At 33.0% G+C, this 22,887-nt stretch overlaps 1 protein-coding gene across 1 annotated transcript in view; it reads left to right on the top strand.

The window, feature by feature from the left end:
• The first annotated feature begins 6,506 nt into the window (after window positions 1-6,506).
• mei-41 (ATR serine/threonine kinase meiotic 41) overlaps window positions 6,507-22,887 on the top strand; it is a 36,419-nt gene continuing 20,038 nt past the window's right edge. The window contains exons 1-8 of the mRNA XM_072522246.1: window positions 6,507-8,419; window positions 10,797-11,342; window positions 13,626-14,309; window positions 16,031-16,251; window positions 19,313-19,939; window positions 19,992-20,100; window positions 20,235-20,470; window positions 20,576-20,807. Of these exons, the coding sequence (XP_072378347.1) occupies window positions 6,659-8,419; window positions 10,797-11,342; window positions 13,626-14,309; window positions 16,031-16,251; window positions 19,313-19,939; window positions 19,992-20,100; window positions 20,235-20,470; window positions 20,576-20,807 (4,416 nt within the window). The 5' untranslated portion in view covers window positions 6,507-6,658. The remainder of the gene's footprint in view (window positions 8,420-10,796; window positions 11,343-13,625; window positions 14,310-16,030; window positions 16,252-19,312; window positions 19,940-19,991; window positions 20,101-20,234; window positions 20,471-20,575; window positions 20,808-22,887) is intronic.

The following is a 22,887-nucleotide window of genomic DNA, read 5'->3' on the forward strand; positions in this document are numbered from 1 at the left end:
TCTTCTTCTACTTTTTACTTTTATTGTGTTGTTTTGGTAGATATTTTCGATCTTTTTGATTATTCCCTCTTTCGTACAGTAAGTGGATAACGTCTTTTAATTTGACCCGGTTTGTTGTATTCTAATGCTTTCTCTTGCACTTGCCTTATTATAAATATAGCGTCGGTGCATGATCTTCCTGACCTAAAACCTTGTTGTTCTTCTGCTAGTGTTATAATTTCATTCAGTTTATTTGTTATCACTTTGGTTGTTAATTTTAGTGTTGTATTTAATAAATTAATTCCTCTGTAATTTTCCGGGTCCGATTTGTCTCCCTTTTTAAAGAGAGATATTAGGATGCTTGATCTCCATTCTTAAGGAATTCTGTTTTATTATTTATTGGATTATTATTTTTTTATTATTAAACCGAATCCAAAAAATTATTATGTTTTGGATTAGTTTTAATAGTTGTTTGGTCAGATCTGGTCCTCCGTACTTTAGGAGTTCGTTCGATATTCTGTCCCCTCCTGGTGATTTTCTATTTTTTAATTTTCTTAATGCTTCACCTTTAATGTCACCTTTAGCAAACAGGGATCGAAAGTAGTCTACCCATGTTTTCTTCTGAATGTGTTTCGTTTTTATTAGTTCGTTCATTTCTTTTCTTTGTCCTCTGATCATTCTTCATATTTCTTTTTGTGTTCCCTAGAAGTCGTGTTCCATCGGTTTTGAGAAGCTCTGCCAGTGTTCTTTTTTTATTTGTTTAACTAAAATATTCGTTTCATTTCTGATTCGTTTATAGTGATTGTATGCCTGTTGTTTTTGTTGTGTTCTGTATTGTAAAAAGACTTTCTTCTGTTCTCTACATTATGTCTTCACTTCCTCTCTAAACCATGGTGTTTTATTTTTTGTAATGTTAGTGTTCATTACTTTCCTCTCTCCAAGTGATTCTGTATCTGCGTTAATTATGTTATTTTTTAGTTTTTCCCAGCTTTCCTCGATGTTATCGTTTTCTAATATTTCATTCCTCCATATTTGCTCAATTCATATCCTAAATTAAATGTAATATATTGATGTAATCTGTCTATCTATGACACATTATTCAATTATATACCTATCGTAAATAGTTTTCATTATCCCATCATCTTTTGATATATAGTCCGTTCGGTCAGCTTGGGAATATTCTAACAGATTCCTTGTCGAAAAGATATGATACAGTATGTATTAGACAACACAAATAAATTATTCTGCCTTCATTATTATTACAAAATATAGAAGTTCTTCCCAGGCACAGCTGGCATACTGAACATTTCAATACCGAAAGGGATGAACGGATTAAACCTAAATAGGAGGCACGCAACGGTGACCAAGCCCAGAGATTCGAGGAAGATTGTCAGTATTTATCAACTAAGTATACGAAAAAAAAACGTCAGAAAGTGCACAGTCAAAATTATTTTTTACTTCTAACACTTGAAGACCACACGGAAGAAAGGCGAAATGTCAATTTTTGATTATTTTTTGTTCAGAGCAGCAATATGTAGGTTTTTAGTAGTAGTTTTATGTGAGTCGTTCAAACATGGGAAAAAGACGAATCCTCATAGCTTAAAACACGTTATAAAATTCTTCGTACAGGGAAGAAAGGCGAATGGTCCTCGCGTAAATCCGAGAAAGGTGGAATGTCAGTGCTTGTCGGGACGTCGGGGGAGTACACGCCGCATTTTGTTTACTAAAAACGTTTAGTTTTCGATTAGCCTTCATTAAATAAAGTGCGTGTTATTGTGTTCTAAAATGACGGATAGTGAAAGAGATGATACGTGTCGCGAAAAAAACACTAGAAAAAGGAAAATTACAGGTCGAATAAATGAAGTAATGAAGCGGTTAAGACAACAGAGCCATGAAACAGGTGACGATTGTCAATGTAAGAGACTTAAGTGTTTCAAAACAGTAGATCAACAAAATCGATCAAACATTATAAACAATTTTAACCGTATGGGGCGTGATGAACAAAATATTTACTTGGCAGGCCTAATAACGTTAATGCCCGTAAAGCAAAGAAGAGCCCGAGATGAAACTACATCAAGATTGCATGATGCAACGTATTCTTTTAGAGTTAGAATAACGACTGACGATAAGACTACTGACGTCCCAGTTTGTTTTAAAGCTTTTCTAAGCCTTCATGGCATTGGTCGGAAGAGGCTTGAAAATATTCAAAAAAGTTTAAAAGCTACTGGTAGTGCACCAATTGACAAACGCGGAATAAATCCAAAAAAACACGCATTAACAAAACAACAGCTAGATGAAGTTATTGAACACATAAAGCGTTTTAAAGGAAGAGAAAGCCATTATAGTAAAAATAAAACTAAGAAAATGTACCTTCCGGATGACTTAAATATTAAGAAAATGTACACTATGTACAAATTCGATAAGGGCGCTCCTTTGTCTTACGAAACATATCGACAAATCTTTAATAAGCATTTTAACATTAGCTTCGGCTATCCGCGGAGTGATAGTGTAGTGCTTGCGATCATTTCTTGGCTGAACTTAAGGTCCTTCACAATAAACTGAATGAAACAATTGATGCCTCTGAAAAACAAAAGATAGAAGTTGAGATAAAACGAATAACTTTGTCAAATAGCCTACACAAATCCAAAGCGGAAGCATTTTATGAAATAAAGAGAAGGGCAAGGAAAGCAGCAATGCAGAATGTTAACTGTGAAGCAGTATCTATGGATTTTGAAAAAAATTTATCCACTCCAAATATTCCGACCAACGACGTCTACTATAAGAGACAACTGACGCTTCACTCCTTTAATATTCATGTATTGTCAACAGGAAATGCTACATTTTATTGTTTTCCAGAAACCATAGGAGGCAAAGGTTCAAACGAAGTAGTGTCATTTCTGCACCATTTTATCTTTGTTCAGCTTGATCTGTCAGTTCGTCACCTCCACATATTCTGTGATTCATGTGGCGGCCAAAATAAAAACTTCACTGTTTTCCGTTATCTTCACTATGTAGTTAATACTGCAAAAAGGTTGGACTCAATCAAAGTAACCTTCCCAATACGAGGTCATTCTTACATGGAGTGCGATCGAGATATGGGTGTGATAAACCAAAAAATTATGGCTGAACTTCCTGAGGATTGGTACACGGAAATTAGATCATGTCGAGTAAAACCAAATCCGTTCGATGTCGTAGAGGTCGATCAATCACTTATAAGAAACTGGTTACTATTCTTGGACAAAATTTACGTAACTAAACCAACATATAAATCAAGACCAATCAGAGAACTCGAAATATTGAAAGATCATCCACGCCTTTTCAAACACCGAGATTCCTATAATGGACAATGGGAGACGTCAATTATACGCAAACCATTTACAAATTCCGATGAGGTGCAACTACCCGAGAGCCAGTTTATTTTGCCACCAAAATTATATACAGGTGAGTTTGTTTTAAAAATTCCCTTCCTTTTCTCTTTTTTCATAGAGATGTTTTTTAGAGCTAAAGAAAATTTCTTTAGCTCTAAAAGGATAAGGAAAAATTTAACGATCTAGTCCACTTGAGTCAGTTTTGCACATCTGAAAGGGCTAGATCGTTCTATAGAGGCTTACCTTACAACAAAAACAATAAAAACGTAAACAAAATGAGGAGAAAATAATAAAAGCTAGACAAATGAAGATCAGAAAAAAAATTGTTGTCATATATTTCGCTTTTTTCCCGTGTTTGTAGTGACTTGTGTTTACATAAAGCAATGTTTCTAAGTTTTGTGTTTTATTTTAAATTCCGTTGATTAAATAATACGTTACAAAATAAGTATGAAGACTACTTAAATAAAGAAGTACGCAAAATATTTAATTGTAAGATGATGTTTAGGGTTTGAAAGTTAAAAATTCAATTTTCTCGAATTAACCTCTTTGTGACATTTCGCCTTTCTTCCGTGTGGTCTTCACTTATTAACATCATTTTGAAAGTCGATTTTTGATTGATTCAAATGAATATTATATTATGAATAAACTTTTATAATTTTACAATTTTTATTTTCCTGAACATCCTATACTCCTCCACCTGTCCATCTCATTCCATGCTGCAAACAGACCTTGCGTTTTTGAGCTCGCGTTTCTATTACCGACTTCAACGTTTGTTATTAGGGTCACAGAAACGCGAGGAGATCCGTAATTGTTTGAAAGATAAGATAATCTGCTCTTTACGGTTTCCTTTTCTGGTTCCACTCGTCTACTATTTAACGAATAGATGGCGAAAGCGCTCAAACTTGCATAATAAATTATTTTCTCAAAACATAAAATTAAATTTTTAATTTAACAACCTATAGACAGACAGTGGTCAAAAAACCAATATTGCCTTAAAATAGATAATACTAAAACGAAGATAATGGTTATTAGTAAGAGAAATAATCAATCCATCAGCAGACATAATAATATTAACCAGGTCCGACGAGAGGGCGGTAGAGCCGTTAAATTTTACCGGGGTCCGGCGATGTATGTAATGTTTCCCGTATTTTTTCTTTTCACTTTTTATCCCCCGTTTTTTTTTTGTCGAGCCCGTTTTTTTTACCGGGGCGGTCTGTGCATAATGCTTTTAATTAACACTTGCCTATAAGATCTACAATAAAGCTGGATCGGTTAACTGGCCTAGCAACTTTGTGTATTGAGCATGATCTGGCATTTTTACTAATATAAATATATTCACTATTTAATAATTTTATATTTTTAAATGTTAATTCCCGTTTTTTTACTCTTTTTGCCGGAGCCCGCTCTTTACTTTTTACCGGAGCCCACTCATCCCTCTCTGAACAAGTTTAGATACCTGAGTTCTTGACTAACATCAGACTTGTGCATCGGAAGATGCTGAGTTATATGTTAGATTTCGAATAGAAAAGACTGAAAATGGATATCAGAATTTGAATACCTACTTCCTACATAAAAAAGAAGTTCAAACGCTAATCAATTATGGATAAATAGGTAAGACAGTTCAGGGAACTAGTGAACTGACAAAATACACGGGAAGTCGAAAATCCACTTACACAAGAAAATGACATAATAATAGAAGTATCTACCTACCTAGCAAAAAAGAGATTAGGAATATATTAAAGGGTCTCAAAAATAACAAGAGACCAGAAGATATCAAAATGGTGGCAGGAATGCTCAACAATGGAGAAGAGCTTCAAAAAAGGGTGTAAATAAAATAAGTTTTGAATTTTGATAACGATTTCCTAGGTGGAAATTGAAACATCAATAAACTTACTTTAACCTTCAATTGTGGCTTATTCCCATTAAAATTGCACAAGAAAATAGCTTCAGAACAATAATTACCTATATAACGATATGCTGAAAAAATAATGTTTATATGTTTACACATAATGATATGCTGATAAAATTGAGTGACCTTTACGCAGATATTTATGATACTGTATGGTAATATAGCTCTTAATGACAATAATATCTTCACATTGTGAGCTGTTATATTCAGCGTTTAGAAGTACAACTAGATAGGGGCATGTAAATACAATTAACTGATATCTTAGCAGCAAGTCCTAAAACAAATGATAAGAACTGTATTGAAACAGACAAAAATTAAGTGTCAATTGTTAAAGGTCTATGTTCAACATTTTTGTGGCATTTATCCTCAACAATTTTAATAGATTTTATCTATAAAAACTCAATATAGTGCAATAGAATAAATAAATAAAACCAGCATACTTAAATAGAAATATTTTTAATATATTTAATTTACATAATTATTATACACCTTACACTGATTAAATCAATATCTTTTTATATTTGTATCACTTGGTAATTTCAAAATTAATAACAAGAATAACATGAGTGCGAATTATCTGCATAATTAGGAAATGAACAATTTTTACAAAATTCTTTATCACAGTTATTGCAAAGAATTATACAACTTAAACATACTGAATTATCACAATAAGCACATTTACTTTTGATACCGTTAAGAGTAGAACATTGTATACATGTAGTAGAGTCTTTAAGTGGTTCTGTTAATGGTATAAACTGTTTGGAAGATCCCTTGAACAGGAGCTGTAGCGTTTTTTCGGATGCAGTTGAACGAATACCTCTAGACTTACATTGATTAATTGTTTGCTTTTTTACATATTGACCAGTCTCATCAAAGGGGCAACTTCTTTTAGACATTTTCTTTGGAAATAATTATTAACGTAAAAATTGTTTTTCCAGACATATATTCTTATAATAAAATAAATTTGTTATTCGAGGTTATGTTTATGTTCATTTTCATTGTTCATGTCAGTTTTAAATGCCAAATATTTGTCCAATTTTCTATTTGTTAAATTATTGAATATTTTTTATCTCCTTTTTGGCTAACTTGAAGTAGTTACAAAAATGTATATTTTCTACAAATCCAAGTTCAAAAACAAAAAAATTTGTTTAAAAACGATAAAATTTTAGTTTGAATTCGAAGTCTGGGGATGAATAATGATTGAAGGCCAGTCCAGTATTTTGAAAATTTTAACCAATTTTAACTGTCAAAACATACATAAACAAGTGTTAGCAAGTTAAAAAATGTTATACTTAAGACGGAAATTTTAATATGTTATTGATTTAATATATAATTAATGTAGATAGGAAAATTTACATAAAACATTTCATATTTTTAGTTTATTTTAAGTTGACAGTACAAAATGACTACACTAGAGGAGACAATACCGGCATTTTCCATGTGGAAAATGTTTAATGAAACCATTCCAGCAATAATAAAAGCAGAATGTTGGGAACCAAGTATTAGAAGACTAGCTTCAATAATTCAGTCCAAAGAATATTCCAATATATTGTTTATTTGTGCGAAAGAAGTAAATGTAACTTTTGAACAATATCAAGAAATCCAAAAAAAGTATAAGGGATTTACAATTTGGCTGTTGGGTCAATTTTTTTACTTATTGGGATATGACAAGTTTTGTAAAGTCCACGATACCATTATTGATATACAGTTGTGTATTTTGGACCAGTTGTCTAACACTCAGTTGCATGTTTTTGATGAATTGTCTAAAGAGTATAAGAAAATATTAAATCTTTTAGTTGACTATTGTAAAAATTCTAAAGACAAAGTCATATTGGAAGTGTTTATACCACAAAATGTAGATGACTTAAATCAAGAACTCAATTTAAATCAAGTGTTTATGGAAATTCAGTCACAGGCTAAGTGTACTTCTATATTATTAAAATTGATGAAACTTATAAACTATATACTTGAGGAAAATTTTACTTGCTATAGCTTTGACCAGAGTACTGGTGAAATACTTGATAATCTCTTGTTTTTGTTATCGGAATGTGATGAAGAATTACAGTTGCAAGTTATAGAAATTTTTATAGATCTAGCAGAAACAGATTCAGATGTTTTGTACAATTCAGAAATAACACCCAAATTTCTTATATTTTCAAATTTATTTGAACAATTTGTACATAAAACTTATAATTCTCATACTTTGGAAACCAAACTGATGGAGAGATTGGAAAAATCCCTTCAATCATACTTAAATAGTAAAAAGAGAGTAAAAAAATTGTTTAAAAATATTCCACAAATTTGTAAATTTTTATTTAGTATTACCATACAAAATACTAGCTTTACACTCTCTTCAGATATTCAGTTATTGGTAGTTGAAAATATAACAGAATTTAATAGGGATGATACAGAAAATATAGAGAAATTAACATTTTTAAATACTACCCTAATGTATAGTTTTAAACGAAAATTAAGTCAAGATATTGAAGAAATGGAACTGTTTTCAGGGGAGATTAAACTATATTTAGAGAGTACTAATAAAACATGGTACATGGTTCATAAGAAAACAATGGCTTTATTAAAACAAATTAGTTGTCTCTCCAATTGTGCCATTATCAACTGTATGAACTTCTTTAAAAATATGAAAAACAGTTTATTGCCTATAAATTTAAGCAAACATCAGAGAAGCAAAACTACACTATGCTATTTTGATGAAATTGATCTATTAATAAATTTTATAAAAAAATATTTAGATCATGTTAATCGATGTGACAAAACTAGTAAGTCTTTAGAACAAGCATTTAATTTTATGGTCCATTGTGCATTGTTAACAGGTACCAAAAACATAAGTCTATATTTTCACATTATCACTTTCCAACTATTAAAATCGTTTGTGTATAAAAATGAAAACCAATTTCCCATCAATTTTACCTCAAAGAATGATACTGGTGACCTCAAAATGGTTGTCAGATCTTTTTACAAATATTTGTGGACTCAAAATACACCAAGAAATGTGGCTCTTAAAGTTCTCAATAAACTGTTTCTTATTTTAACAAGCAATCTAGTAATAACCAGTGATGATCAATTAGCTGAAATTGAGAATTTGTATTTAAAGATTGCTAAAGGTGTTATGGAATCTGGCAATGATGAAGATATTGTTTTTGTAAGTATATTTAAACAGTACATTAAAATTTACATAAGTATTCCAAATAAATCTATGATTTTTTCCCTCATGTATATACAGCTTGTCTGCAGATGGGGTGCCCAAGAGAAGAAACTTTTTTTATTTTTAGCGAATATTCATTTATTCATATTCATTCTTAATAAAAAGTTTTATTTCTTCTATAACTCCATAAAATTAAATAAAATTCAAGGGTTTCACTGACTAGATTACTGATGTAAACATCACTCATTAAAAACTTGTACCTCCAATCTGTTATCACTTTTAATTGATTTGTCTTCCCTTTTGTCAATATGTGGGTCTTAATATACAAGTTATAATTTTTCATAACTCATTCACTTTTTGAAGTTTCTGTTTTCATGTTTCTTGTGTGATAAGGCTTTGTTATGACAGACTTCGTTAAATATTTGTATTGTCTTGTAGTACAGTTCTTTTTCTTTTGCTTCTTGGAGATCTTTCGATCTGTTTAATTCTGAAGCTGCCTCTGGTTAATTTCCTAGGAGGTAGATTGACAACTACCCCTCCATCTTTTAGGTGGTCTTCCGGGAGGTCTTGAACCGGGCGGGTTGTTTTCTAGGGCAATTTTTGGGAGTCTATTCTCATCCATGATTGGACCACATCCTCTTACGCTGTCTTCCCCATCTTACAATATCTTGAATTTTGCACTCCTCTCTGAAGTTTGTATTTCTCACCCTGTCTCTTTTTTGCCCACTGTTGTTCTTAGGGTTTTCATTTCGGCAACCCTTAGCATCTGTTTCATTTTGTTGGTATCTTCGCGCACTTCTATGCCATGTGTCTTGAACCGTGTCTATTCTCATATATTCGTCTTACATGATTGTACCACATCCTCTTATGCTGCCTTCCCCATTTTACAATATCTTGAATTTTGCACTGCTCTCTGACGTATGTATTTCTCACCCTGTCTCTTTTTTGCCCACTATTGTTCTTAGGGTTTTCATTTCGGCAACCCTTAGCATCTGTTTCGTTTTGTTGGTATCTTCGCGCACTTCTATGCCATATTTCATGATCAGTCGTATGCAAGTCTTGTAGATTCTAATTTTACTATCTGTGCGCATTTACGGATTTGACCAGACTATCTCCTGCAGACATCCCGACATGCGGATGCTTTGTCGATCTGACTCCTTAGGTCCTTTACTGGGTCGTGTGTGCTTGATATATCTATGCCCAGATATCTGAATTGCATCACCTGTTCTATGGGGTTGTTCTCAACCACTAACTTACATCTGAGCGGATCTTTTGCTATTGTCATACATTTAGTTTTGTTGGTAGAAATGGTCATATTTAGTTGGCGGCTTATTTGAAAGAGCTGTCTCTGAAGATCATCTTCTAATTTGGCAATAATTGCTGCATCATCTGCGTAACACACCATACCAATTCTTTTGTTGCCCATTCTGTATCCGAGATTGAGAGATGTTACTTTGTTTATAATTTTGCCCATGAGTAGGTTAAACAAGAAGGGGCTTAAACTGTCGCCTTGTCTAATTCCTCCCGGTGTTGGAATATTTTCAGTGAATTGGTCTCCTGCTCTAACTTTGGTTACATCGTTATTTAGGTTATTGACTATCTTTGTTATGTTGGTCGGTGTTTGTTATTTTCTATTAATATATTTAGACTGTCTCCCAGGCGAACCCTGTGAAACGCCTTCGTCAGATCAATGAAGCAAATATACGCTGGCATGCCAAACTCTATAGCTTTTTCTTTTATTTGTTTTATTATGAATACTGCATCTGTTATAGACCGCCCTCTTGTAAAACCTTGTTGTTCTTCAGCTTCAACTGTAGTACAGTTAAAAGTGCAAAACATGAAGAGGAGCATACCAAATATGACTAGTAGGGTAATTGTCAATGTAGTACTGTACACAGTGGCCAAAACGTATTGTAAGGTGCCACTACAAACAGTGAAAACTTATTTCCATTATATCCTTCTTAATAATCACCTCATCATGATCACAGGATTAGGTTATCCTCACTGCTTATTTAAAATATCCCAAACAATTTGCTTTTATCAAAATAAAATAGTAAATACAAACTTTAAGAACAATATTGATTATTTGAACTTTCAGAAAATAAAAAAAAAGAGTTTTTTGGAAATACAATTTGTGCGTCATATGTTATAGAATGATTTAGCAAGGCAGGTATTGCTTAAAAATAGTTTATGTGTATCATTATGTATTGTTAATGATCTTAATGATCATTATTAATTATTGTAAGACAATTATTAAACTTATCGAATAATGATTACTTTCTTGCTATATTTAAATCTTCTGCTTAATATCTAAATAAATAATTGAGCTTCTGTTAATCTGTAACAGTAATTAATACTGATATAACTGTTTTAGATTGTTGAAAATATTCCACACATTCTTATGCTATTTCAAGAACCAGATAAAATAATCTCACAAATATTAAATCCAGCTTTTGCTTCAAAAAACCACAAAGTTTTAGAAACAATCTTAACAATTTTGCCAAATATCTTGTGTACAGTAAGCTATGATTACACAAAAGTTGTATGGATGAATAAAAATTCTTTGCAGTTTGAAATTTTGTGTCAAAAATGTAACTTACAAGAGAATAAAAATATGTCCACACAAGAACTCGTAGAAAGAAAATTTGGAAAAAATGCAGTATACACAAGCTGTCCAAAGATCCAGATTGAACAAACATCAGTTTCATTCAACTTGAAACATGTATTATTTTTATTGTCGGAGCCTTCCGATGAAATAAAAATGGCTGCTCTCCATACCTTGCCATACTTTTCGAGTCATGTGTTACAGTTTCACTCAGTAAACATAGTTCAGAAGTGGATTGAGCTCGCTTCAGACAAGAACAAGGAAATAAGGAAACAATTTGCACAAATTTTTGGACAAACTGTCAAGTTTTGTAAGGTAAGAGATTTTTTTGTTTTATCATTTTATTACAAATTTAAAAACCATTATACAGAGAAATTGAAAAAAAAATAGTAATTATAGTGGGCCTTGGAATAATTCTTTCTTTTGGTTTGTTAGTCGCTTACACAATGTATTCAGTCATTTATGTTGGTAAATAAAAGAACTCTGTTACTTGATTGATTTAATTGAATATGTTTCGCTTTATAGTTTTTTTTTAAATCATCACTCATCATTCAACTACAAAAAATAATAGTGTAAGTTTACAAGTAAACACCAAAAACGGTAGATTAATACTTGAATTTGTAGGTTTTTTTAATTTGTTATATAAACTGTAGAGTTATTTAACATTAAAACAAACGAGCACTACTGTACTGTTCCATTACTTATTGTCTAGTGATTTAAATTTAACGGAAGGCTTCATTGAACATGTTGTTTGAGTTTATACATAGACAAAACGACACTAAGTATTTACATTTGCAAATTTTTGCGTTGGTGAAGGAGAACATCGTGCAATGCGCGGGTCCAATTCGTTCCTTCGTGGGCGGTCAGTGAGGTTGAGCGATTGTTGAAGTGTATTAAAATTAGAATATATGGGATTCGTGGAATAATTCGTTTGATATGAAAGGTTTTGTATGCTAGATTAATTTTTGACTATTTGTTTACAAAGAAATATGGGATATGAAGTGGTTATTATTTGTTGTGTATGATGAGAGAGTGATATATATATCTCAAATTTTCAATATCAGTTCTTTTATTCAAAGCTGTTGGATGTTTTAGAATTTGGCACATGTCTAGGAGGGATCTCTTATGATAATTTTGTTGTTTCCAAAATATTTTGACGTTTGTGAAGTCAATTTGATGTTTTCTTGTGAATGGTATGTTGTGCAAGGGCACAAGCGTGTTTAGAAGTCCTAATGTCCGTTTTGTGAGACGTTAGTCGACTTTGAAGAAAGGGGCTGGTCTGGCCAATATAGCAGGAGTTGCTGTGTGCATAGTATTCAAATGATAGACAACATTAGTATGTTCTAAAGAGGTCAATGGAATTTTGGCTTTCAAAAACAACTTTCTTTCAGTTCCTGTGCTTTGTAAAGCTATTTTAACTGATAAGTTATTGAAGAGTTTGATAAGTGTATTTGTGATTTGTGGAAAATACGGGAGAGAGCATATTTTGTGGCTAGTTCTGGGTTGAACAGAGAGTTGTTAATCTGTATGTTGTTAGAAATGGACGCTAATTTACACCGTTGGGTACTTCTGCAATATAATGACTATAGCTTTTGAAAAATAGATATTTGTTGATGATATAAATGGGATAAGAGTTATCTTTAATAGATTAAGAGATTGATCTTTATACAGCGCATGTGTCAACATATGAACTCTAAGACTTATCGCTTGTACGAGGTTATGTTTATATCTGGTTGGGTGTGAAAAGTGGTAATTTAAGAAACATTTGGTAGCCATTCCTTTTCTGTACCAGATAGTAAAAAGGGGATGCTATTTTCAACCTCAAATTCACATGTAAATTGGAGGTGTGAATCAAAGCTGTTAAACACTGATAATGGGAGTAATCGAAGATACCATAGGTGTTCCAAACATTTAACGATACAATTTGTCATTGAATACTAAATAATTAGTGCCAAAGATCAACTTTAAAAACTCAGAGAAATTTTTCCACGATACTGGACTGTGAGATTGGATTTGGTTCCAATGGTTCCGGAGAGAGGTTACTATGTCATCAAGTGTCTTAGTCTGTCGACCAATAGCACGCACTTGATGCGTAGCGCCCCGCCTACCTCGACTCGGAGATTGTGTATAAATAATCGCACAATCTTCGTGTGAGGATGAGTCTATAGACCACAGCCTTACCTAGAGCATAGTACGCTCTAGGGGGTCGCCGGTCGGGGCTCTGCTACGTTCTACCGTAATTCTAGACTCTGTAGCTAGTCTTCTTCACCTCAACGAGTTGTTTTATTACAATACACGATGCGATATCACATATTACACACAGTCTTTATCAAGACTTACCAACATCCAGAAAATAAATTAGATAAATGCTTAGGGGTACTTCATAAGTTATACATGAAGCCCCTAGGCAGAGCGTACAGCAGAGTGGATGATTGGATGATTTCATAGGTCCACTCTTGCTGCGACAACAACTAATAATGATTTCGAAATTACGATAATATTACTAGTTCACTAATGGTTATGCAGAAAATTTTACTGTATTCAGTATAATACTAATTAGCATTAATAATATAAATTTTCTTTATTAATTTGTTTCAGGAAAACCCCATTCTCTCCGAAGACATAAAAAAGGAAATCTTAAAACTAACTTTTGCCAAACTTTTAAATTTTACCAAGGATTCTCTTAAATTCTCCAGCTTTGAGTTACAAGATACTTTGTTAAGTACAATTGAGTCGATTACAGTTATAAAATCCGATTATGTTACTTTGGAAAGTTTGAAAATTTTACTTTATCTCATCATGATCCCAACTTCGAAATATTCGTTAATAGCAGTGAACAAATGCTTCAAACTGGCGGAGAAGAATGACACAAGTACGACTACTATCTACAGTCAAAATAAAAGAGAAATATGTGAAGTCATATCACACTTGTGTTGTATTAACCAAGCATTAATCAACTACAATCTGTCCACGTCGTTGGAGAAAGTATCGTTGATGTTTGGATTTTACGGATCCAAAGATTTTGTCCACCAAGAAAGTAATTATTTGCTTCCGTTTTTCGTTTCTAAAACTGTCAAAATTCCTTCTGTTTCGAGGCTGATACAAGAAATGGCTGCCATGATGGAAATGGATTTGGCCGAAGCATTGTCTTCAAGATACGGCTATATTTTTATTCACGTGTTTTTAGAAGACATTCCAAAGGAAGATCTCAAAAAGTGTATGATGTTCTTGGAGAAATCTACCAATGCCAGCGGGATTTCCTTGCGGAAAAGGAATTTTAGAGTAAGTTTTGTTTTAAATATTAACTTCACCACGCTTCCGGGTTAAACACTAATTGATCACTACATTGATCATTTCGGCACCAACAACGACATTTTCATTTCTAAAAATGATACGAGCCGTTCACTGTGCTTCGAAGGGCACGTAAAGCCGTCGGTAGTGCATCGACAGTAGCTACTATCACTTCTGCATCGATCACTCATTCGTTGCTTCTTGATCTAAAGTCGAATATGCCTTTTCGGCATCATTAGACATCCTACTAGCAAAATATATTGGTTTTTTACTACCATCTTTAAAGTTATGCGACAGAACAGCTCCGGCCCCATAGTTTGAACTATCAAACATCAAATTTAATTCTAGAGTTGGATCATAATGGACTAAAGGCTGATTTATAAACTTTACATTGGCGTTAGCGCTCTCGTTCGCCGTTGACCTTGGCGCTGGCTATCATATACTGCATTTATAAACTTTCGGTTGGCGTTGGCGTTAAAGATCACATCTAAATTTCTAACCTTACATTTTTGATTTGGTATTATTAGTTTTTGCTTATTATTCATAATGGGTTATAACAAACACATTCGTTAGGTTTATAAGCTTTGGATGGGTACTCTCCGTCTAGGTTATATTGTATGGTTTGTGCCATATCAAGGCAACTCAGTGCAAATACCAGCCTCATACAAAAACTTGGGTCTTGGTTCGTCGGTTTTTTTGTCTTATACAGATGTGCTTCAATCACGCTGGTCAAAAAAGAGATTCCACCTTTTTTTTTTTGATAACTTCTTCTCATCCATGCTTCTACGAAATGAGTTAAAAACTAGAGGTATTTTCGGTACAGGTACAATAAGGGACAGTAGAACACTAAAATGCCCTCTATTCGCTCCAACAGCTATAAAAAAAAGGTAAGGGGAACTTACGATTACAGATTAGATCAAAACACAGGAATTGTGGTTTGTCAGTGGCACGACAATAGTGTCGTTACACTTGCATCTAACTTTTGTTCAGTAAAACCACATCATCTAGTCAAACGGTTTTCCCATAAGGAGAAGAGACACATTTTGTTTCTCAACCAAATATGGTAAAGCAATACAATTCTTTTATGGATGGCGTAGACCGCTGTGACCAAAACATTATAGAGAGAGAGACCCAGATCTCTATAAGAGGAAAAAATGGTACTTTCCACTAATAGTACATGGAATTGGCATGGCTATTCAAAACGCGTGCCAATTAGACCGAAAAGACGGAGGAAGCCTTGATCAGCTTGAATTTAGAAGGCAAATAGTTTGCAACCTTCTGGAAACCTACAAAAAAGATACCAAACGCTTCCCAACAAGACGCAATCCCAACTCGGTCTTACATTCAAGATATGATGGTATGAACCATTTAATTGTTTATCAAGAAAAACAATCTCGTTGCGAACTTTGTAAGAAAAAGTTTCAATTTTTATGCGAAAAATGTAAAATATCATTACACCCTAAACAATGTTTTAAGGATTTCCATACTTTGTAATTATTTTTGTATTAATAAAGCTTTACTTTCTAATATATACTGCTTCTTACTGCTGTCCTTTTAAAGGAACATGACATATTTTGTCAGCTAATGTAAAAATTATTTTAGTATTTTTTGTCATTAAATAAGACACATTTCCTTATTTTTCTTTTAAGTAAAGATAATAATTTAAAAAAAAATAGTTTTAGTAAAATGTGGGTTAATATCGTATTTTTCAGATTATCCTTAACGAACTACTCTTAAACTTTCACGAGAATAACAGCAGAGTTTTGCTCGCTTTGCGATTATTATCCAACGAAGACTACGAAAACAAAGGTAGTTCAATTCAGGACTATCTCCATTCTCATTTTCTTGGAGTACTTTTATATTTTGACGGCAAGCTCATATCGAAAAATTCTAGAAAGGATAAGTGCCTTTTAAGTCTAGCTGATTTATTTAAGTAAGTATTATAATGATATCTTTTACCAAGTAATCATCATTGCTACATATGAATCTTATTTGCATATCATACCCTATGACAAACAACAAACATTTTAACTATGTCACGTAATATAAGTATGAAATATATCCTAAAAGTATTCAGCCTTGGCTGATAACTAACCAATACTTTATTTTTGGTCATCCACCTCGTTGTATTATTTGCAGTAATCCACATTCTATATGCTCATTTCGGTGCCTTAGACCTTTAAAATAGTTGTGATATTAAGTTTTTGTAATGACCTTTTTATAAAGGTCATGTAGAGTTTCTTTATTGGACTATATAAGAAATGAAGAAATTAAAATAAAATTGATGAAACAATGGAATCTTCTTCTTCTTCAAGTGCCATCTCTGCGGCGGAGGTCGGTAATCATCGTAGCTATTCAGACTTTTGAGACGGCTGCTCTGATAATGTTCATTTGATGTACATCCGTACCATTCTCTCAGGTTGTGCAGCCATTACATTCTACTCTTCTTCCAGCTTCTCTCTTTCCTTGGATCTTTCCCTGCATGATCAGTTGGACCAAGGTGTATTTCTCTCCACGTGTAATATGTCTGAGATATTCCAATTTACTTGTTTTAATTGTATTTAAAATTTCTATTTCTTTATTCATCCTTCTCAGAACCTCTTTTGTTTGTGACGTGTTCTGTCCACGATATTTTCAGAATTCTTCTACACACCCACAGCTCAAATGATTCCAGTTTTTTCATTGATGCCGCCTTCAAGGTCCAAGATTCCATTCCATAAAACAAAGTCGAAAAAACATAGCACCTCGCCAACCTAACTCTTAGTTCCAATTTTAAATCCCTTTGTTGAAATTTACTCTAGCCTTTTCTATTCTGATTTTGATCTTTTGATAGTAAATCTTCTTTGATTTCAGGACATTCAGTAATTTTTCATGTCGTATTTTATCGAATGCTTTATTAAGTTTTATTGCTAAATATAGCTTTATTAAGTTTTTGAAATAGTTTTGTATAATCGTATTTATTCACGCACTCGTAATCAGCTGTCTCAATATCAACATGGTTTTGTCTCCAATCGGTCCACTGTGACAAACTTATTAATTGTCACACAATATATCTCAGCGGCCCTAGATAATAGAAGTCAAGTTGACGTCATATATACTGACTTTACGAGGGCGTTCGATAGAATTCACCACGGCGTATTACTTTCTAAATTATGTCTCTTTGGTCTTTCTGAGGATGCCGTGACTTTTATGAGGTCTTACTTGTCAAATAGAACGCAGTTTGTTGCTTATAATGGTTACAAATCGGAAAAGTACCGAGCTTCTTCAGGGGTTCCACAAGGTTCTAATCTAGGTCCATTATTGTTCTTGTTATTTATTAACGATCTGTGTGAATCAATGTCTGCACCATGTTTATGTCATGCCGATGATTTAAAGATTTATTCATTGATAAGCGATCTTAATGATTGTCAGTTTTTGCAGAGTGAACTGAATCGTGTACATGAATGGTGTAATGCAAATCATTTGAATCTTAATGCCAATAAGTGCAAAGTAGTTAGTTATTCTAGGAAACAGTCTAATATATACCATCCTTATATTATCGACGGCAATGAACTTGAACGTTTGAATAAAATTAAAGACCTTGGAGTTACATTTGATTATAAACTCACCTTTGTTGAACATGTTAATTTAAAAATTAAAGAAGCACTACATATCCAAATTATAGAGCAGGTGCAGCGTAAATTTTTAAAATTTTTGTCTTTCAAAATTAACGGCATATATCCCAAGAGGGGCATCAGCAATAGTGAGTTGTGTAGCGGTTTGGACGTAGTATCATTAGAATCTAGACGAATTAATGCCTCCCTAATATTCCTGTACAAGCTACTACATAATCTCATTGACTGCCCTGATATTCTTCGACAAATAAATTTTAACGTTCCATCTTATCCAGTGAGAAATTCGATTACATTCAGAAATACACAAGCTAGAACTAATCTTATGTTATATTCTCCTCTATTTCTCATGTGCAACTATTATAATTCCTTAAGTGCTTACTGCGATATATTTCACTGCAGTGTAAAGCAGCTTACTAGGATGGCTGAGATCTACCTAGGTGATTGAGTAGTTTCTTTATGTTAAGGTAAAATACTCGAAAAATGTGTTATTTAGTTAGTACTTATGAATTAGTAATATTTCATTTAACTTTAGTATTGTATTTTGTCCTATAAATGGATTCTGTTGGACAATAAACGCTATTATTATTATTATTATTATAGTCAATAAAACATGGGTATATATCTTGATTGACGTCCAGGTATCTTTGTATCAGTATATTAAGTGAAAAAAGAGCTTCACGCGTTCCTAGGCCTTTGCGAAAACTGTGTATCATTAACGTATATGTCCAGTTTGTGATATATTCGGTTATGGATGATTTTTAGTAGAAACTTAAGCACATGAGACATCAAGCTAATGTTGCGGTAATCGCTGCATTCTCTTGCGTTTTTCTTTTTGGGGAGACAAATAAAAATCGACGTTAACCACTTTTTGGATAATACACCTGAACTATAAATTTGGTTCAAGAGTGTCACAAAAACATCAATGTGCTTCTTATCTAGAATTTTTAGGATTTCAATAAGAAGCATGTCAGATCTAGGGCTTTTCCCACTTTTCATTGTTTTCGATGATTCTCACAATGGAATCACGAACAATTAATTTGGTATAAACATGTGAAACGTATGAACGATTACCCTAAAAAGATCTTAGAGTATATTCCACCAAGTAGACTAAAGCAAGATATCCACTGTAAATCTTGGAAACACGGAACCAAAGCTATCTGAGGATTGAGTTATAAATCATTTTTACAAGACTTTTTTCATTTTTCATGAAAATGTTTACCTGCCCCACTGTCTAGTGACATTCAAAAAAGTCACAGCTAATGGAAATGTATGAGATTTATGTCTATTTGATTTAATTGGCTTGAAAACTAATCATTTGCTGGCTGCTACTCTTACACGGATAATTTTACTATTAAAATTATGTATTTTCTATATTTGTAGATATATGGGAGCTAAACATATAATGCCACTTCGGTTCAAGATCATTGCCATGCTTCAAACCATAGATTACGGGAGTTCCCCACATCTGACTTGCGCAGTATGGGACGCCTTTATTAAAACATGCGAGATAGAGTCTCTAGGACCCCAACTAGCTGTCATTTGTGTCTCAATTTTACCTCTTATTGAAAACTGTTCGCAAGAAATCAACGGTATTTTAAATTATCTGATAATTGAGAATGAAGCGCATATGAAAAATTATATTCCAGATTTATTTTTCCTAAATAACTCGAAAATAAATGTAGAGATCACAATAGTTATAAGAAAGTATATAGAGTTGTTAGAAAAGAACAGTCTAAAAGTGAAAATACAACGGTTTCTAAAATATCTAACTCATGAAGCTATGGAAGTTCGTATCCAAGGTCTTCGGCAGCTGAAAACTTATATAGAGGAAGACAGGGAGGGACTTGACCAAATGATTCTCGATTACAATGGTATAGATACTGCCATTGTTGAACTTGTTGATATCTTAACGATGGGATGTAGAGAGAAGGATGAGGCTTTGAAATTGGCGTGTGGCGATGTTTTGGGAGAATTAGGAGCAATAGAACCAAGTCATATGCCCAGAAGGTAAGAGTTTCTTACATATTTTTGAATTTGCACTAAATTTTTTGCCTTTTAGATATGCCCAAGACGACAGATCTTTTTGTTTCTACATAAACGAAGATCCTTTTATCGTTAGTTCCCTGAACGAATTAATAAAAGCTTTTCAGACTGAAAAGAATACTCAGGTATATTTTTTGTATATATATATATATATATATATATATATATATATATATATATATATATATATATATATATATATTAGTAAACAAATTGCAAAATATTCTGGAAGCTCAAAGATGTAAAAACTTGTTTTTAGAGTATGGACAGGCATGCATTGGCAATACAAGAAACTTTAAAGGGATACGAGATTTCTCCAGATGAAAACAGCAACAAGCAGTATTTGTGGTCACAATTTCCCGATTCTCAAAAGGAAGTGATGCTACCTCTTCTCTCTTCCAGGTACATGATAGCACAAGAAGTACTGGCAAGTAATTTACCGACTCCAATTTATGGATCTAATTCTGGAGCGTCATTTCAGTCTTGGTTGCATAAGTAAGTGTATTTTCATGTTATTTATTTTTGTGGTTATCTCTAGTACTGTTATTTACTAAAACATTTTATTTTTATTTTCTGCTCTAATTTTCAACATTTTTGTAGCTGGACATCGAGTTTAATATCGTGTCTTCCACACGAACGAAAGGAGCTGTTAAAAGTCTACATTCCAAGTATGAAACAAGATAAACGTATTCTTATGCATTTTTTACCACACATTCTACTTTATGCTCTATTAGAAGGTACCGATAGAATATCAGAAAAGGCCTTAATAGAAATTCAAACAATTACAAGTTCTTTTAGTAAAGAGAGGACTTTGGATGAAAAAGTATTAAATGTAAGTAGGTATAGATTTGTAGTAAGAGAAATAAAAATTCCGTTCAATCAATAAACGTCCATTATCTTTCGTTTTCTTTCATTTTTTTTATTATGACACAATCTGTAGCAATCAAAACACAAATAAAGTTCTATAAGCTAATTTGCTGGCTGCGGAGCATGGGGCTCCTGTTGGCGTGGTGAGGTCTTCTCCAGTGACAAGACCACTTTAACCGTTTTTCAGGTCAGCTGGCCAGTTCCTTTTGAGTCTCCTATTGGCTTGGTGTTTTAGCAGAGGTTGGAGTAAGGGGTTACTATGCGATTCCAGTGCTTCATGGTGCTTCGTGCTGTATTTAGTGATTACATCCTGTACGAACGGGATTCTTAGGTATTCAATGAAGTGTTAGGTTTGACACATACCAAGGTGCATCAGCTATCGTTCGGAGTATTTTTGATTGGCATCTTTGAATTATGGCTGTGTTTGACTTGCTCGCATATCCCCAGAGTTGGATTCCATACGTCCAGATAGGTTTTATAACGGTTTTGTATACAAGGATTTTATTTTCAAGGCTCAGTTTCGATTTCCTGCCTACTAACCAGTTTAGATCTTTCATTCTTAGGTCAATTTGTTTCCGCTTCTTAAGAATATGTTCTTTCCAGGTGATTTTTGAGTCAAGATGTATTCCTAGGTATTTAGTGCTAGAGGATTGGGGAAGTTGGATATTGTTAAGTGAAACTGGGCGACACGGGTCTCTTCTCAAGGTAAAAGTCACTTTGACTTATTTTGTTTTATTCATTTTAATTCTCCACTTGTAAGACCATGTCTCGATTTCATTCAGTTGTACCTGTAGAATGTTAGATGCTATAATTGGATTTTCGTCGGCTGCAAGGATAACAGCATCATCTGCAAACGTGCCAGTGATGGTTTCGTTAGTGGAGGGTAGATCTGCTGTGTATAGCACATATAATATTGGTCCAAGAACGCTGCCCTGTGGAACACCAGATTTTATAGGAAAATTATTGGAATTACTTTCATTCACTCTTGTTCGGAATTCTCTCCCACTCAGATAGGATTTTAACAGTTTCAGGTACGTAATAGGTAAATATTTCTTGATTTTGAAAATCAGGCCTGTGTCCCAAACCTTATCAAAGACTTGACTAACATCTAGAAAAGCAGATGTGCAGTAGTGTTTGCTTTCCATTACAGAATTTATGGTGTGTACTATTCTATAAACCTGCTGTATTGTCGAGTGTTTTTTTCGAAAACCAAATTGGTGGTTGGGTATTCATTCCTCCGTATTGGGGTCTGAGTTAATTTTTTGTAACAGTAACCTTTCAAGTATTTTGGATACGACTGGTAGTAGGCTTATTGGCCTATATGATAAAACCTTGTTTGGATTTTTTCCGGCTTTTGGGATTAGGAAGTTTTCTTCCATTTAAATCCCATCTTTTACAATCCTTGAGAGAAAATGAACACTTCCAGTCTACTCGTAGACCTCTTCAAGCCTTTTATTTATTTATTTATTTCAACGGTAGAACCATTTACAATAAAATACAACAAATAGTAAAAAAGTAAAGATCATGTACAAGAAACATCAAACAATAACAAAGAAACAAGTAAACAGTTAAAATTTGTACATTAAAACAGTATATCAAATCACAAAAGTTAAAAAAAATATATATATAAAAAAATATCACATATCTAGATTGATAATTAGATTCTTAAGTTGCCTTTTGAAAGCATTAATGTTTGTACAGAAAGGATCCAATAGGAGGTCATTGCAAGAGCTCAGCATTCTCGACAAGGGAAAATGACGAGCATAATCAGTCCTATGAAAAGGAATATAAAAGAGTGCAGTGTGTCGAGTTCTATGTATTGTGTTTAAGTGTACATTGGCTAATAACGAAGGACAATTAATAAAGTTGTTTATAATTTTAAACAAAAATAACATATCAGCTCTGAACCTGCGGTTCTTCAATGTAGCAATGTTAAATTGAGACATTATTATAGAATAATCTATGAAATAATTTTCAGTATTTTTTATATTAATATGTGCTTTAAAAGCTAAAGATCTTAGAAACTTCCTCTGAACGCTCTCCAA

Source organism: Diabrotica undecimpunctata, chromosome 2 (assembly GCF_040954645.1).
Source record: "Diabrotica undecimpunctata isolate CICGRU chromosome 2, icDiaUnde3, whole genome shotgun sequence".
Classification (NCBI taxonomy): domain Eukaryota; kingdom Metazoa; phylum Arthropoda; class Insecta; order Coleoptera; family Chrysomelidae; genus Diabrotica; species Diabrotica undecimpunctata.